This window comes from Hemitrygon akajei, chromosome 5 (assembly GCF_048418815.1).
Source record: "Hemitrygon akajei chromosome 5, sHemAka1.3, whole genome shotgun sequence".
Classification (NCBI taxonomy): Eukaryota; Metazoa; Chordata; class Chondrichthyes; order Myliobatiformes; family Dasyatidae; genus Hemitrygon; species Hemitrygon akajei.
In genome coordinates this window covers 8,012,352-8,030,460 of record NC_133128.1, presented here as the reverse complement: position 1 = coordinate 8,030,460, position 18,109 = coordinate 8,012,352, and the positions used below count along the sequence as shown (strand labels likewise).

At 42.8% G+C, this 18,109-nt stretch overlaps 1 protein-coding gene across 1 annotated transcript in view; it reads left to right on the top strand.

Annotated features, from left to right (window-relative positions):
* Positions 1 to 7,175: 7,175 nt before the first annotated feature.
* LOC140727468 (E3 ubiquitin/ISG15 ligase TRIM25-like) overlaps positions 7,176 to 18,109 on the top strand; it is a 71,223-nt gene continuing 60,289 nt past the window's right edge. Inside the window, exons 1-2 of the mRNA XM_073044795.1 lie at positions 7,176 to 7,777; positions 14,800 to 14,895. Of these exons, the coding sequence (XP_072900896.1) occupies positions 7,205 to 7,777; positions 14,800 to 14,895 (669 nt within the window). The 5' untranslated portion in view covers positions 7,176 to 7,204. The remainder of the gene's footprint in view (positions 7,778 to 14,799; positions 14,896 to 18,109) is intronic.

The window sequence follows — 18,109 nt, the reverse complement described above, 5'->3', positions numbered from 1 at the left end:
TCAACCCATGGACCAGATCTATCTTTTTGCATATTTACTAATGGCATTGTGATGATTAGATGCAAAGTGTTCCCCTACACAAACTTCTGTCATCTGCCTTGTCTCTTTCCCTAATAGCAGATCTAGTATCGTGCACTTTCTCATTTGGAACTTCTATGAACTGATTAAGGAAACTTTCCTAAACACTTTTGACAAACTTGATCCCATCTAGTCATTTTACAGGATGGGAGTTCCAGTCAATATGTAGAAAGTTAAAATCACCTACAATAACAACCTTGTGTGTTTTGCAACAGTCTGCGATATCCCTGTAAAAATAAATCCCTCGAATTGAAGGATGGTCTGTAATATAGCACCATTAAAGTGGTCATACCCTTCTTGTTTCTCAGTTCCACCTGTAAACACCTCACTAGACGAATTCCTCACTCTTTCCTGACTGATCGCTGCTGTTTGATTTTCCCTGACTAGCAATGCCACCTCTCCTCCCTTAATTCCTCCTGCTCTGTCGTGTCAAAAGTGACTGAACCCCGGTTTATTGAGCTGCCAGTCCTACTTCTCCTGCAACCAAGTATCACTAATGGCTACAATATCATAACAGCATATGAAATAGGAGCAGGAGTAGGCCATCTAACCATTGAGCCTGCTCTGCCATTCAATAAGATCATGGCTGATCTGACCATGGACTCAGCTCCATCTACCTGCCTTTTCCCCATAACCCTTAATTCCAGTGAGTGTAAAAATCTATCCAACCTTGTCTTAAATATATTTACCGAGGTAGCCTCCACTGTTTCATTGGGCAGAGAATTCCACAGGTTCACCACTCTTTGTGAAAAGCAGTTCCACCTCATTTCCATCCTAAATCTACTCCCCCGAATCATGAGGCTATGTCCCCTAATTCTAGGCTCACCTTCCCTGCCTCTGCCTAATCTATCTCTTTCATAATTTTATATGTTTCTATAAGATCTCCTTTCATTCTTCTGAATTCCAGTGAGTGCAGTCCCTGATAGACTGCTGCACTTTCAGACCAACCTTTTGTGATTCATGCACAAATACTCCCAAGTCCCTCTGCACAGCAGCATGCTGCAGTCTTTTACCATTTAAATAATAATCTGATCTTCCATTTTTCCTTCCAAAGTGGATGACCTCGCATTTACCAGCGTTGTACTCCATCTGCCAGACCCTTTCCTACTCTCTTAACCTATCTATAACTCTCTGCAGACTCTCTGTATCCTCTGCACAATTTGCTTTCCCATTCAATTTAATTTCATCAGCAAACTTAGATACACTACACTGAGTTCCCTTTTCCAGATCGTTAATGTATATCGTGAACAATTACGGGACCAGCACCGATCCCTGCAGCACATTGCTCACCACTGATTGTTAACCGGAGAAACACCCATGTATCCCAACTCTCTGCTTTCTATTGGTTAATCAATCCTCTATCCATGCCCCCAACTCTATGCATCCTTATCTTATAGATAAGTCTTTTATGTGGCACCTTCTGAAAATCCAAGTAAATAGTGTCCATCTGTTCCCTTCTATCAACTGCGCTCATTATATCCTCTAAGAACTCCAGTAAGGACCTGCCTTTGCTGAATCCATTCTGCATCTGCTTGATGGATCCATTTCTTTCCAGATGTCTTGTTATTTCTTTAACGATAGTGGTGTCTGAAAAGAGGATGCTGTCCAAGTTGCATGCCATCTTGGACAATGTCTCCCATCCACTCCATAATGTACTGGTCAGGCACAGGAGTACGTTCAGCCAGAGACTCATTCCACCGAGATGTAACACTGAGCATCATAGGAAGTCATTCCTGCCTGTGGCCATCAAACTTTACAACTCCTCCCTCGGAGTGTCAGACACCCTGAGCCAATAGACTGGTCCTGGACTTATTTCCACTTGGAATAATTTACCTATTATTATTTAATTATTTATGGTTTTATATTGCTATATTTCTACACTATTCTTGGTTGGTGCGACTGTAACGAAACCCAATTTCCCTCGGGATCAATAAAGTCTGTCTGTCCGTCTGTCTGTTCAAGCATTTTCCCAATTACAGATGTTAAACTAACTGACCTATAGTTACTTGCCTTTTGCCTACATCCTTTTTTGAACAGTAGCATGACATTTACCTTTTCCCAATCTGCCAGGGCCTGCACAGAGTCCAGAGAATTTTAGTAAATTATCACCAAAGCCTCTACTATAATATCTGCCATTTCTTTCAGTACCCTGGGATGCATTCCATCAAGACCAAGCGACCTATCTATCTTCAGGCCCACAAGTTTGCTCAGCACTACCTCTTTAGTGATAACTATTGCATCGAGGTCCTCACCTCCCATCGCATCCATAATATCTCTCTTTGGCATTTTAGATGTGTCCTCCACTATGAAGACCAACACAAAATAGTCATCCGCATTACCCAATATCAATTCCCCATTTTCGTCCTCCAAAGGACCTACGTTTACTTTGACCACCCTTTTCCACTTTATATAATTATAAAAAAACTTTTGCTCCCCAGTTTTATATTTTGCACTAGTTTATTTTCATAATCTATTTCCTCTTTTTTATTGCTCGCTTAGTGGTTCTTTGTTGCTTTTAAAAGTTTTCCCAATCTTCCAGTTTCTCATTACTCTTGGTGACTTTGTATGCATGAGCTTTTAGTTTGATGCCTTCCTCTATTTTTTTCATTATCTATGACTGACTTTCCCCACCCCTTGCTTATAACTAGAATATACCATTTTTGAGCACTGAAAAATTTCTTTGAAAGTCTTCCACGGTTCCTTAACCGTCTCACCATATACCCTGAGTTTCCAGTCTACGCTATCCAACTCCTCCCTCATCCTGTAATAGTCTCCCTTGTTTAGGCATAGTACATTAGCTTTAGATCGAACTATTGCACTCTCCATTTGTATGAGAAATTCAGTCATGCTGTGATTACTCTTTCCAAGAGTATCCCGAACTACAGGAGCAGTAATTTTACCTGTCTCATTGCACAGGGCTAGATCGAAGATGGCACGTTCCCTTGCAGGCTCAGTAACATGCTGCTCAAGAAAGCCATCATGGAAGCATTCTATGAAGTCCTCCTCAAGACTGCCTTGACCAACTTGATTCACCCAATCTACAGTAACTTTTCTGACAACAGAACTATTGTCAGAATTTCAGATGCTGATGAGAGGGTGTACAGGAGTGAGGTATATGAGTGAGTTGAGTAAGTTGAATGGTGTCACAGCAATAACCTTGCTTTCCTGTCAGTAAGACAAAAGAACTGATTGTGGACTTCAGGAAGGGTAAGGTGAGGGAGCACACACCAGTCCTCACACACCAACTCAGTGGAGAAGGCAGCGACCCATGGCAATTTGGAGCTTCGAGCAACACCGAATCGGCATTTGGTATTGATCAGCAAGAACAAATTAAAGTAAGGCAGAGGCGAGCAGAGCAGCCGTCGTCAGAGTTCGAGTGCGGATTTTGAGGGTTTAGGCCTTCGAGGTTTCAGCGAGGAGAGGCTTCAGTCAGAAAAGGCAATAAAGGTGTTTATTGCTTTTCCTTCATTATATTTGTTCAGTTAGGACAGTTGGGATGCCAGGCAGGATAGGGGGAATGCTCCTCTTGCTGGATGTGGGAAGACAGGGAGATCTCCAGTGTCCCTGATGACTGCAGCTACGAGAAGTGCATCCAGCTGCAGCTTCTAACAATCCTCGTTAAGGAACTGGAGCTGGAATTGGAAGAACACCCTTGGGAGGCTAGGGGGTGATAGATAGGACATAGAAAGATGTAATTACACCCAAAGTGCAGAACACAGGAAACTAGGATACAGTCAGGAAGGGGAAAGAGGTTAAACAGCCACTGCAGAGTACCCCTGTGGTAATCCCCCTCAACAACTGGTATGTCACTTTGGATAATGTTTGGGGGGATGACCTAGCAGGGGAAAGCCACAACAGTTGGGTCTCTGGCACTGAGTTTGGTTCTGTGACTCAGAGGAAAGAGGGGAGAAGAGGCGAGCTGTGGTGATAGGGGGATTCGTTAGTTAGAGGAACAGAAAGGAAGTTCTGTGGTTGAGAACGAGATTCCCAGACAGTATATTGCTTCTTGGGTGCCAAGGTCCGGGACATCTCGGATCGAATCCTCAGCATTGTTAAGTGGGAGGGTGAACAGTCAGAGGTTGTGGTCAATGTAGATACCAATGACATGGGTAGGAAGAGAGTTGAGGTTCTGCAAAGGGGGTTCAGGGTTAGGTGGTAAGTTAAGGGGCAGGACCTCCAGGGTTGTGATCTCAGCATGGTACTCATGCCACGTTCTGGTGAGGCCAGAAAAAGGAAGATTATGCAGTTTAACACAAGGCGAAGGAGTTGGAATAGGAGGGAGGGCATAAGATCTTTGGATCATTCAGCTTTCTTCCAGGGAAGGTTGGACCTGTACAGAAGAGGCAGTCAGTATCTGCATGGGTGGATGGGGAGGAGAGGGTAGTAGGGGATTAAACTAGAGTTGCAGGGGATGGCAACCTGAGTGCCCGAGCAGTTAGTGGAGCTGTTGTGGAGACAAATATTGTTAAGTCAGACAAGGTGAGGAACCAAATGATTGAGCAAGGTGTGACTAATGCCCTGAGTTGAGTACATTTCAATGCAAGAAGTATTGTAGGAAAGGCTGATGAGGGCATGGAGTTATGGGATTATATAGTTATGGGATTATGGGATACCTGGAATTATGAGAAACTGGCACCAGTGTTGGGGAAGGAAGGAGCTGTTCCATTGGGATGGGCTCCGCCCTGCTCTGCTGGGTGAGAAGCTGACAGTGATGCAGGTGGATGCTTCCCTGGTGTCATGGATTATTGATTACCTGACTGGCAGACCACAGTACGTGCACTTGCAACACTGTGTGTCAGACAGAGTGGTCAGCAGCACTGGGGCTCCACAGGGGACTGTCCTGTCTCCCTTTCTCTTCACCATCTACACCTTGGACTTCAACTACTGCACAGTCTTGCCATCTTCAGAAGTTTTCTGATGACTCGGCCATAGTTGGATGCATCAGCAAGGGAGATGAGGCAGAGTACAGGGCTATGGTGGGAAACTTTGTCACATGGTGTGAGCAGAATCATCTGCAGCTTAATGTGAAAGAGACTAAGGAGCTGGTGGTGGACCTGAGAAACCCCTGTTTCCATCCAAGGGGTCAGTGTGGACATGATGGAGGATTACAAATACCTGGGGATACGAATTGACAATAAACTGGACTGGTCAAAGAACACTGAGGCTGTCTACAAGAAGAGTCAGACCCGTCTCTATTTCCTGAGGAGATTGAGGTCTTTTAACATCTGCCAGACGATGCTGAGGATGTTCTACGAGGCTGTGGTGGCCAGTGCTATCATGTTTGCTGTTGTGTAATGGGCTAGCAGGCTGAGGGTAACAGACACCAACAGAATCAACAAACTCATTTGTAAGGCCAGTGATGTTGTGGGGGTGGAACTGCGCTCATTATATCCGCTAAGAACTCCAGTAAGGACCTGCCTTTGCTGAATCCATTCTGCATCTGCTTGATGGATCCATTTCTTTCCAGATGTCTTGTTATTTCTTTAACGATAGTGGTGTCTGAAAAGAGGATGCTGTCCAAGTTGCATGCCATCTTGGACAATGTCTCCCATCCACTCCATAGTGTACTGGTTAGGCACAGGAGTACGTTCAGCCAGAGACTCATTCCACCGAGCTGTAACACTGAGCATCATAGGAAGTCATTCCTGCCTGAGGCCATCAAACTTTACAACTCCTCCCTCGGAGTGTCAGACACTCTGAGCCAATAGGCTGGTCCTGGACTTATTTCCACTTGGCATAATTTATTTATTATTATTTAATTATTTATGGTTCTCTATTGCTATATTTCTACACTATTCTTGGTTGGTGCGACTGTAACGAAACCCAATTTCCCTCGGGATCAATAAAGTCTGTCTGTCTGTCTGTCTGAATCACATAACTAGGGTTGTGGATAGGGCTATAAACTAAGTAGCAGGAGGGTGGCCTCAACAGATTGGAGAAGTATGGATAAAATAAAGAGGAAAGTGTGGATAAAGATAAAGTAAAAGCAAATGTTAAAAAAGCGTAAAGTAAGGGTGGAATGCAGTAATGTCAAGTGCATAAGAGACAAAGATTATTAGATTTTAAAAGCACAATGAGTGTAAGGGCACTTTATCTGAATGCTCGTAGTATTCGTAACAAGGTCAGTGAACTTGTGGCACAAATCAGTACAAAGGGGTATGATTTAGTGGCCATTACAGAAACGTGGTTGCAGGGTGGAGAGGATTGGCAATTAAATATCCAAGGTAATACAGAAGGATAGGCAGGAAGGTAAGGGAGATGGGGTAGTGCTCTTAATTAAGGATGAGATCGTAGTGAGAGATGATGTAAGATCAAAGGATGCTGAATCCATCTGGGTAGAGATTAGCAATAGTAAAGGGAAAAAGTCACTGGTGGCAGATGTCTATTGGCAACTGAGTAATAACATTACAGTGACACAGACAATAAATAGAGAAATATCTGAGTCACGTAAGAATGGAACAGCAGTTATCTTTAACTTGCACATACAGTATAGATGGCATTTGAGCTGCACCTAGACACATAATCATGGCTGCACAAAGAGTAGAGCAGTGGGCTAAGCACACCTCCTTGAACCATGCCAAAGTTAATTGTCAGCAAGGTGGAGATGTTATTTCTGATTTGCACAGATCCTGATGAGGAAGTCCAAGACCTTGGAGCTTTTTGCTCAGAACTGTTGGAATGATTGTGGTAAACACTGAGCTGTAGTCAATAAACAGCATCCTAACAGAAGTATTAGTATTGGTCAGGTGATCCAAGGCTGCATCAAGAGCCAACGGGATTGCACCCACTGTAGATCCACTGTGACGATGGGCAAATTGCAGTAGGTTCAAGTCTTTGATGAGACTGGAGTTAGTTCTACCCATAACCAACCTTTCAAAGCACTTCATTACCATAGATGTGAGTGTTCCAAGACGATAGTTGTTAGTTGTGCTGGAGTATGACTCTCTGACTGATCTCCACCTTTATGTATGCTATTATGTGATATATCTGAATTATTACAGCACACAAAAGGTTAAATTTCAGGCAAACCTCAAAACTGAAAGGAAGTAGAATAACTTCCCGTAATGATTGTTCATCCTGTTTTTGAGTTCATCAGCAAAATTTCTTCTCTCTCCGAGTAGGAAGAATGGAGACAGGGGTGTTGGCAGAAGAGCTGACCTGCAGTGTGTGTCTGGAATTGTTTCAGAACCCTGTGGCATTGCCCTGTCAGCACAGTTTCTGTGCAAAATGTATCAACGATGTATGGGACCATTTAGAAACTCCGAGTGGAGTCAGCTGCCCTCAATGCCGTCAGGCCTTCAGCCCCAGACCCAGATTGGTGAAAAACCACACGCTGCAGAACATCGTGGAGAAATACAACTGGCACTCGCCCGTCGCTGCCACTTCTGCCCAGACGGCCCCTGTGATGTGTGAGTACTGTATCGAAAAACCAACACCAGCCGTGAAGACCTGCCTCAAATGTGAAACCTCCTTCTGTTCCCGCCACCTCCAACCGCACTTGACGAAGCAGATTTACAAAGACCACAACCTGATCAATCCCACAGCCGACCTCACAAGGAGGCAGTGCCCAAGTCATGGGAAGGTGTTCGAGTTCTACTGTGAGCAAGACGAGGTGTGTGTGTGCATGTCCTGCACCATCGTCGGGGATCACAAATCCCACAGTCTGCTCAGTCTTGAGCAGGCAAAGGACAAACTGAAGGTGAGTCAAGTTGCTGAGAAACAGGAAACAAGAGTAAGTAGTTTACCCTTCTAGCTCCCTTGTCACTATGAAGATTGGGAGGTTAACTGCACAAAGAGCGAGGCCATGTTCTTCAGCAAATGGCCCACCTGAACCTCAACTGATTGATGTGTCAACCTCCCCAGATGATATGACACACAATCGCCACTGTGTAGGTCCAGTTCTGTCCTTAATCTTTCCAAGTATCCACATTTGATCCCCTCTGTAGACCCGCAGCAGGACTGCTTGTCCAAGAGTGAAGCACCAAGCCTCCTTGCTTGAGGAGCCCGCAATTTGTTTCAGTTTTTTGTCCTGCAGACACCTGAGAGTGGGTTTGCTGAGATCCAAGAGTGAGCGCAAGGGATGATGCAGTAACAGCATCGCTGGTGAGTTGCTGGTTGTGGAGTGTGCTGCATTGTGACATGGAAGGAGGAAATTGGCAAAATTGCCCAATGAAGCAGTGGAGGTGACCTCAGTAAATATACTGAAGACAAGGTTGGATAGGTTTTTGCATAGTAGGGGAATTAAGGGTCATCGGGAAAAGGCAGGAAGGTGGAAATGAGTCCGTGGTCAGATCAGCCATGATCTTATTGAATGGCGGAGCAGGCTGGACAGGCCAGATGGACGACTCCTGCTCCTATTTCTTATGTTCTGGTTCAGTATCAGTGTAGTGTATTCTACTGACAGTGCTCGCAGTGCATTCTTTCGATCTGGATAGTACACGATGTCACCATTTACTTTGTCATTTGATAAGCCACCTCACACTGCTTTGTCCATTGCTATTTCTTCCCAATCTCTAGTAATGCTTGGCAGAAATCTATTATAGTAATTGACAAATCCTAAAAAGGGACCACAATTGTGACACATCCTTTGGCCTTGGGCCATCAACCCCACTTGAATTTTCTCAGCACACTTGTGTAATACTTGTGCGTCAATGGTATGACACAGGAGGTGATGCTTGGTTTAAAGAATTCACACTTGTTGCATTATGTCCTGAACCCATAATCTTCTTAATACTGTCTTGAGATTTTGAGGATGTTCCTTGTCAACCTTACCAGTAACAATGTTACACTGAGTGCCTGATCATCCCTACAGCAACTGGTCCAGAGCTTTCTGCCAGAGCGCTAGTGCAGATGCTACTCCAAAAATATGTCTATTGTAGTGATAAATCCTTTTGTGAGTGTTGATGACCAGATACACTTTGGACTCTTCTTCCATCTCCATCTGTAGGTAGGACTCAGCTAAGTCCACTTTGCTGAAGTGTTTCTCTCCAGAAAGGATTGTAAAGATATCCTCTATCCTGGGAACACACACAAAATGCTGGTGGAATGCAGCAGGCCAGGCAGTATCTATAGGAAGAAGTACAGTCGACATTTCGGGTCGAGAAGAAGGGTCTCGACCCAAAACATCGACTGTACTTCTTCCTATAGATGCTGCCTGGCCTGCTGCATTCCACCAGCATTTTGTTTCTGTTGCTTGAATTGCCAGCATCTGCAGATGTTCTCCTGTTTGCCTCTATCCTGGGAAGAAGGTATTGATTTACTTTCAGTACTGGGTTGACAGTGACCTTAAATTCACCAGAGATCCTGACAGACCCATTCTTCTTCACAACTGGGACCAATGGAGTTGCCCATGGATTCCACTCAAACTTGGAAAATATTCCTTTAGCCTCCATGGCAACGGGCAACATTATCATGGATGGCATAAAGAAATAGATGGGCTTTGCTTTGACTTAATGCTATTTTACCCTTGATATGTTTGAGGGTATGTTTCCAAAACAACACACAAAAAGTGCTGGAGGAACTCAGCAGGTCAGCCTTCATTCATGGAAATGAATAAACAGCCAACATTTTGAGCCAAGGCCCTTCTTCAGGATTGGAAAGGAAGGGGAAAGATGCCAGAGGTGGAGAGAGTCAGCAACTTTAAATTCCTCAGTGTTATTATTTCAGAGAGTGTGTCCTGGGCCCTGCCTGTAAGTGCAATTACAAAGAAAGCACAGAGGCACTTATACTTCCTTAGAAGTTTTCAAAGATTTGGCATGACATCTAGAACTTTGATAATCTTCTATAGTGTGAAGTAGAGAGTATATTGACTGGTTACATCACAGCCTGGTATGGAAACACCAATGCCCTTGAATGGAAAACCCTAGAGAAAGTATGGGTAGAGACCTTCCCACCACTGAGCACATCTAAATGAAATCCTGTTGCAGGAAAGCAGGATCCATCATCAGGGACACCTACCACCCAGAACATGCTCTCTTCTTGCTGCTGCATTAGGAGGAAGGTACAGGAGTCTCAGGACTCACAACACCAGGTTCATGAAGAGTTACTAACTCTGAACCACCAGGCTCCTGAACTAAAGGGGATAAGTTCACTCAGCTTCAGTTGCCTCATCATTAAAATGTTCCCTCAACCAAGGAACTCACTTTAAAGGACTCTCCATCTCATGTTCTCAATATTTATTATTTATTTGTTATTATTATTATTATTCCTTTCTTTTTGTATTTATCACTTTGTTGTCTTTTGCACATTGGTTGAACACCAAATTCCAGTCCTGAAGAAGGGTCTTGGACTGAAATGTCGACTGTTTGCTCATTTCCATATCCTGACGTGTTGAGTTCCTTCAACATTTTGTGTATGTTGCTTTGGATTTCCAGCAACTGTAGAATCTCTCGAGTTTGTGAAATGGGTTGTCTGCATCAACAGCCAACAGACTCCAAGGACGTGCTGGAACCACAGCCTGCAAGTGTTGCAATGTGCCTGACACCAACTACATGCCCACAGCTAACTAAACCTAACCTCAAGGCCATAGGAGCTGAATTAGGCTATTTGATCCATCGAATCCACTCCGCCATTCAATCATGGCTGAATCTTTTTTTCCCCTCCTCAGTCCCACTCCCCAGCTTTCTCTCTGTAACCTTTGATGTGTGTCCAGTCAAAAACCTATCAAGCTCTTCCTTAAATACACCAAATAACCTGGCCTGCACAGCTGCCTGTAGTAATAAATTCCACAAATTTACCACCTTTTCCTCATCTCTTTTAAATAGATGCCCCTCTATCCTGAGGCTGTTGCTGTTTGTTCCAGAGTCTCCCACCATGGGAAACATCCTTTCCACATCTACTCTGTCTAGGACTTTCAACATTCATAAGGTTTCAATGAGATCTCCAACTCATCCTTCTAAATTCCAGTGAGTACAGACCCAGAGCTATCAAATGTTCCTCGTATGATAACCCTGAATCATCTTTGTGAGCCTCCTCTGAACTCTCTCCAATGCCAGCACATCTTTTCTTGGATAAAGGGCCCAAAACTTCTCACAATACTCTAAGTGAGGTCTCAGTAGCACCTTATAAAGCCTCAGCATCACACCCCTTCCTTGAATTCTAGACCCCCTGAAATGAATGCTAACATTACAATTACCTTCCTCACCACCAACTCTATCTGCTAGTTAACCTTTAGGGTGTTCTGCAGAAGGACGCCCAGGTTCCTTTGCATATCAGGTTTTTGGATTTTCTCCCCACTTAGAGAATAGTCTGCTCATTTTTTTTTCATCTACCAAATTGCGTGACCACACATTTTTCAACATTGTGTTTCTTTTGCCACTTTCTTGCCCATTCTCCTGATCTCTCCAAGACCTTCTGCAGCTTACCTGTTTCCTCAACACTACCTGCCCCTCCACCAATCTTTGTATCATCTGCAAACTTGGCGACAAAGCCATCTATTCCATCATCTAAATCATGGATATACAACATAAAAAAGAAGGTCCCAACACTGACCCCTGTGGAACACCATTACTCACTGGCACCCAACCAGAAAAGGATCATTTTATTCTCACTTCCTGCCTCCTACTAATCAGCTAATCCTCTAACCATGCCAGAAACTTTCCTTAACTTGGTAAATTAAGGGCTCTTAACTTGGTAAGCAGCCTTATGATTGGCACCTCGTCAAAGACCTTCTGGAAGTCCAAATACACAACATCCACTTTATCTATCCTATGTGTAACTTTCTTAAAAGATTCCAACAGGTTTGTCAGACAAGATTTTCCCTTAAGAAAACCATACTGACTTTGTCCTATTTTGTCCTGTGTCACCAAGTGCTCCATAACCTCATCCTTAACAATTGACTCCAACATCCTCCCAACCTCTGAAGTCAGGGTAACTGGTCTATTATTTCCTTTCTGCTGACTTCCTCCTTTCTTAAAGTGACATTGCAATTTTCCAGTCCTCTGGCACCATGCCAGGGTCCAATGATTTTTGAAAGATCATTACTGATGCCTCCACAATCTCTTCTGCTACCTCTTGCAGAACCCTAGGGTGCAGTTCATCTGGTCTGGGTAATTTGTATACCCTTGGGTCTTCCAGCTTTTTGAGCACTTTTTCCTGTGTAGTAGTAACTGCACTCACTTCTGTTGCCTCACACCCTTCAACATCTGGCACACTGCTAGTGTCTTCCACAGTGAAGACTGATGCAAACTACTCATTTAGTCCATCTGCCATCTCCTTGGTCCTTGTTATTATTTCTCCGGCCAAATTTTCTAGTGGTCCTATATTCAATCTCATCTCTCTTTTCTTTTTCACATTCTTGAAAAAGCTTTTATATTTTGAAAAAGCTTTGATATTGTTTGCTAACTTGCTTTCATATTTCATCTTTTCCCTACTAATGATTCTTTTAGTTGCTCTCTGTGGGATTTTTGAAGTTTTCCATTCCTCTGTCTTCCTGCTACTTTTTGCTTTGTTGTATGCCTTCTCTTTTGATTTTACATTAGGTTTGACTTCTCATGTCAGCCATGGTTGTACTATTTTGCCATTTGAGTATTTCTTTGTTTTTGGAATACATCTATCCTGCACCTTCTTCAATTCTTCAAGAAGCTCATGTCATTGCTGTTCTGCTGTCATCCCTGCCAGCATCTCCTTCCAATTTATTTTGGCCACTTCTAGTCTCATACCACTGTAATTTCCTTTACTCCACTGAAATACTGCTATGCCAGACTTTACTTTCTCCCCATCAAATTTCAAGTTGAACTCAGTCATCTTGTAATCATTGCCTCTCAAGGGTTCTTTTGCCTTAAGCTTCCTAATCACCTCTAGTTCATTCTACATCACCCAATCCATTATAGCTGATCCCCTAGTAAGCTTAATGCAAACTGCTCTAAAAAGTCATCTTGTGGGCATTCAACAAACTCATTCTCTTGAGATCTATTTCCAACCTGATTTTCCCAATCAATCTGCATGTTGAAATCTCGCATGACTATCAGAACATTGCCTTTTTGACACATATTTTCTATTTCCTGCTGTAATCTGTGGTCCACGTACCAGCTACTGTTGGGAGGCCTGTATATAACTGCCATCAGGGTCCTTTTACCCTTGCAGTTTTTTATTTCAACCCACAAGGATTCAACATTTACTGATCCTATGTCACAACTTTCTACTGAGTTGATGCCATTCTTTTTCAGTAGAGCCACGTCTCCCCCTCTGCCTACTTGCCTATCTCTCTGATACAACCTGTAACCTTGGACATTCAGTTCCCAACTACAATCATCCTTCAGTCACGGTTCAGTGATGGCCACAACATCATACCTGACGATTTGTAACACAGCAACAAGATCATCCACCTTATTTCTTATGCTGCATTTGTTACCCTGTTTGATTCTGCATCCCTAATGCACTGAATCCCTAAGCCTGCTGGCTTCAATTTTGTCCTTTCATCTGTCTGACCTTCTTGACAGTCTGACTACATGCTATCTTTGCTTTTTTATCATTTGTCCTATCCTGAATCCCTTCACTCCAGTTCCCACCCCCCTGCCAAATTAGTTTAAACCCTCCCCAACAGCTCCGATAAATCTGCCCACAAGAATGTTGGTCCCCTTTGGGTTCAGGTGCAACCGATCACTTTTGTACAGGTCATACTTCCCCCAGAAGAGATCCCAATGATCCAGGAACCTGAAGCCCTGCCCCCTGCATCAGCTTCTCAGCCATGCATTAATCTTCCAGGTCGTCCTGTTTCTATCCTCACTGGTGCATACCTTTAGACTGTGGGAGGAAACTGGAGCACCAGGTGGAATCCCACACAGACATGGGAAGAAGACAGAAACTCCTTCCTGATATCAGCAGGAATTCAACCTGGATTGCTGGCGCTGTAAAATATTATACTAACTGCTATGCCAGCATTGATGGGGCTTTAATAGTGAAAGTTAAGTACAGTACAAATTTAATTGTCATTCAACCATATATGAAAACCTATGAATACAGCTGAAAGAAAGTGTTACTCCAGGGCCAAGGTACAAAACATAGTACCAACAGTCACACACAACACAAGGCACAAATAGCATATAAGACAGCAGAAAACACAGTCACATGAAAAAAATATATAGTTCAAGTCCCTGAGTGTATGAATGTTGCAGCAGTCTGCAGTCAAACACAGTACAGCTTGTCTTTGGCCAAATGCACACTGGAGGGCAGCACTGATGCTGCCAACATGGACCCTGTGCCCCAGCAACTCTGTGCCTCCCTTGTGGGTGGCTGCAGACAGGATTAGGTTTGAGGCCTAGTCCTTGTTATGACTGAGGCTACGGAGCTGCCCTGCCATCTGCCAATAAATCAGAGAACATTTTTCCACATTATCAATGTCCAACAAGGTCTTCTGATCATAAGAAAAGCGACTAAGACAATTACTTGGTGTTAGACTCGGACACCTCTCTGATGCAGGCAGCAGCACGGACCGCACCATGTCCAGCTCCTTCAGTTCCTCCGCCAATGAGCAAATCACTGATGGGGTAGACCTGCAGTACTTTATGTTCTTAAAGTTGAGTAGGGTCTTGTGATTGTAAAAAATATGTTTAAAAAAAGATGATAACACCTTTGGCTCTATCGAAGCTGCTGTATTCAAGCACGCCCCCGTTTTACCAAGATGTGATTCATAGTATCACTTGATGGTGTGCCAGCTTTCCTTCTGAGTTCCTTAGGGGGAATTCACTGACTGAAATATTTCTGGTTTTTTTTATTTTCCAGGAGAAATTGAAGAAAAATGTTGAGAAAATTCATATGATTCAGAAAGAATGGTCGAGAGAACAGGGAGATCTGAAGCAATCAGAAAATGAAATAAAGGTGGGGAAAATTGTGCACAACCTCTTGAAGATATCCTCAATGGTGAGGAGGGTTGTTCCCGTGATGGAGCTGGCTGGGTCCTGAAGTAGAGAGAATGGGAAAGCTTAACCACCTTGGTCTGCATCCTGGGCAACTTTGAAATCACCATCTGTTTGCCATGGAAGTGATCAGTTCATCTCCATGGACATGATGCTCTGACTTACCCAGACATTTCTGAACCTCACTAGCAATCAGGCTAGTGAGGTTGCTCAGGAAATACAGTGAGACTGAGGGAAGGAAGGAATTTGTTCTGATAAAGCCAGAACATCGGGGCATAAACTCTGGTCTTTCCTGGTTCTCACCTTGAGACCCAGAGTCAGGTGGACTGACGGTTGGCTTATTATGTTGTATTGAACTGATTAAGCTAAAGCTACCTAATCCCTTCTAACTGCATGTGGTCCCTCTCCCATCATCCTCTGCATATTCAGGTGGCCATCTGAGAGCCTTTTAAATGCTTCTGTAGTATCTGCTTCCACCTCCATCCCAGGCACCTTGTATATAAAAAAAATTGTACCACGCATCTCCTTTGAACTTATCCCATTCTCAACTTAAATGCATGCAGTCTGGTATTAACCAAGATATCGACTGTCTACTCTATCTCTGCCTTTTATAATCTTAGAAATGTGTCTCTAGTATCCCCTTAGACCCTACACTCCAGAAAAACAGCTATAATTGTCCAACTTCTCCTTATAGCCCATTCCCTCTAATCCAGGCACGCTCCACATTCTTTCTAAATTGGGGATGACCAAAGTTGAACGCAATACTCCAGATGCAGCCTAACCAGAGATCTATAAATCTGCAACAGAACTTTCTGACTCTTAAATTCGATGCCTTGACTACTAAAGGTAAGCATGCCATACACTTTATTTTCAAACCCATCAGCTTGTGCAGCCGCTGTGAAGGATATTCAGACTTGAAGTACATTGTTGAATACTGATATTTTTGAATGAGACATAAAGCTTGATGCTTACGATCACTTATACTAAGTGTTACAAGAACAAAATGAGAAAAAGATTTAGCATGTTGGGGGGGGGGGTGTAAGAGAGAAAGGATGGCAGAAGGAAGAACTAAGGAACAAGGAGGCTGCACCAACATAGCTTATCCCTCTTATATCAAATTGCTGACATACCATTCAAATTAATTTGCTTAAATTAATCAATAAATAGTCCTTATTCAAGTAATATGATGTCTAAGAAACATCCAGAAAGGTACAGAAGAACTGTAACCGCTAAACAACAAACTGATCAATTACGTATACCCTTAAGGAGGCAGCGATCATAACATGATTGATTCAGCTTGAGAGGGAGAAGCATAACTCACATGTAACAGTATCACAGTGGAATAAAGGGAATTACAAAGGCATGAGAGAGGAGCTTGTCCAGGTGGATTGGAGGAGGATACTGGCAGGGATGACGGTACAGCACAGATGGTTGAAGTTTCTGAAAATAGTTCACAAGGCACGGGATAGATCTGTCCCACAGAGGGAGAAGTTCTCAAATGGCAGCAGTAGGCAACCGTGGCTGACAAAGGAAGTTAAGGACTGTGTAAAAGCCAAGGACATATAAGGTAGCAAGAGCAAAAAACAACTAAAAAAGCTATAAGAAGGGAGCAGGTTTAAAAATTTACTTTGAAAAGTACAGAGAAAGTTTGGAATACTTCCTTCCAGTATTTTTCAAGTCTCGGACATGTCCAAAACATATGAATTAGTGAAGCTTCTCCATTGTTACATCTATCTCAATAGGGAGATATATCCGAATAAAAACAACATAGCTTATCCTTGGTCAAGTGGGCCCTATGGTCCACTTTAAATTGTAGGAGGGAGTGGTGGGCACATAACGATGAAGAGTTAGCCAATTTTAAAATTTCAGTCCAAGTTTAAGCCTAACCCTTTGACTGCCTTATTTGGTATTGTTGGAGGAAAAGATATTATTCTGGAGACATCTGATTTGCACGTTTTGGCTTTTATTTCTCTTATAGCTAGGAGGGCGCCCTTGCTTAAATGGAAGGATGTCGTTCTGCTTACTCACACTCAATGGTTTCATGATGTTATATCATGCTTAAATTTAGAGAAGATCCGTTGTTCAATTTCTGAATCTAGTCAGGACTTTCAAACATTGTGGGGACCATTTTTGAACTATTTTCAAAACCTTTGATTTGCTGTTAAAGTACAGATGTTGGCTAATAACATATTTCACTATATGATAAGAATTTTTTTCCTTTTTTCTTTCTTTGCCAAACAGCTTCGATCTTGGTAGTGGGCTTAGATTCTTTTTTTTGTATAATAAAATTATCATATTTCAATATTACGATTTAATTTAATTTAATTTACATGAATATAGGCTAATGATATTGCAAGTGTGATTCAAATATAATATATTTAGTATTATTTTATCTTTTTTTGACTTATGATATATCTTCTTGTACTCAGTATTCTTCTATGTAGAAATTAATAAAAATATTGAAAGAGAAGGGAGAAGGTGAAATATGAGGGCAGACTAGCCTTTAATCTATGCAGGATACCAGAAGTTTTTTCAGTTATATAAAGAGTAAAAGGGAGGTGAGTTGATATTTGACCACTAGAAAACGATGCTGGTGATGTAGTAATGGGGAACAAAGAAACAGCAGATGAACAATGGGTACTTTGCATCTGTCTTCACTGTGGATGACATTAGCGGTGTGCCAGATGTCCGTGAGTGTCAGGGAGCAGGAGTGAGTGCCATTGCTATTACAAAGGAAAAAGTGCTGGGCAAACTCAAAGGTCTTAAGGTGGATAAGACACCTGGGCCAGATGGACTACATCCTAGAGTCCTGAGCGAGGTTGCTGAAGAGATAATGGATGCATTGGTCATGATCTTCCAAGAATCATTTGATTCTGGCATGGTCCCAGAGGAGTGGAAGATTGCAAGTGTCACTGCACTCTTTAAGAAGGGAGGAAGGCAAAAGAAAGAAAATTATAGGCCAGTTAGCCTAACCTCAGTGGTTGGGACAGTGTTGGAGTCTATTACTAAGAATGAGTTCTCAAGGTACTTGGAGACTAATGATAAAATAAGTCAAAGTCAACATGGTTTCTGTGAAGGGAAATCTTGCCTGATTATTAAATTAGAGTTCTTAATGGAAGAAACAAGCAGGGTGGACAAAGGAGAGGCAGTGGATGTTATTTACTTTGATTTTCAGA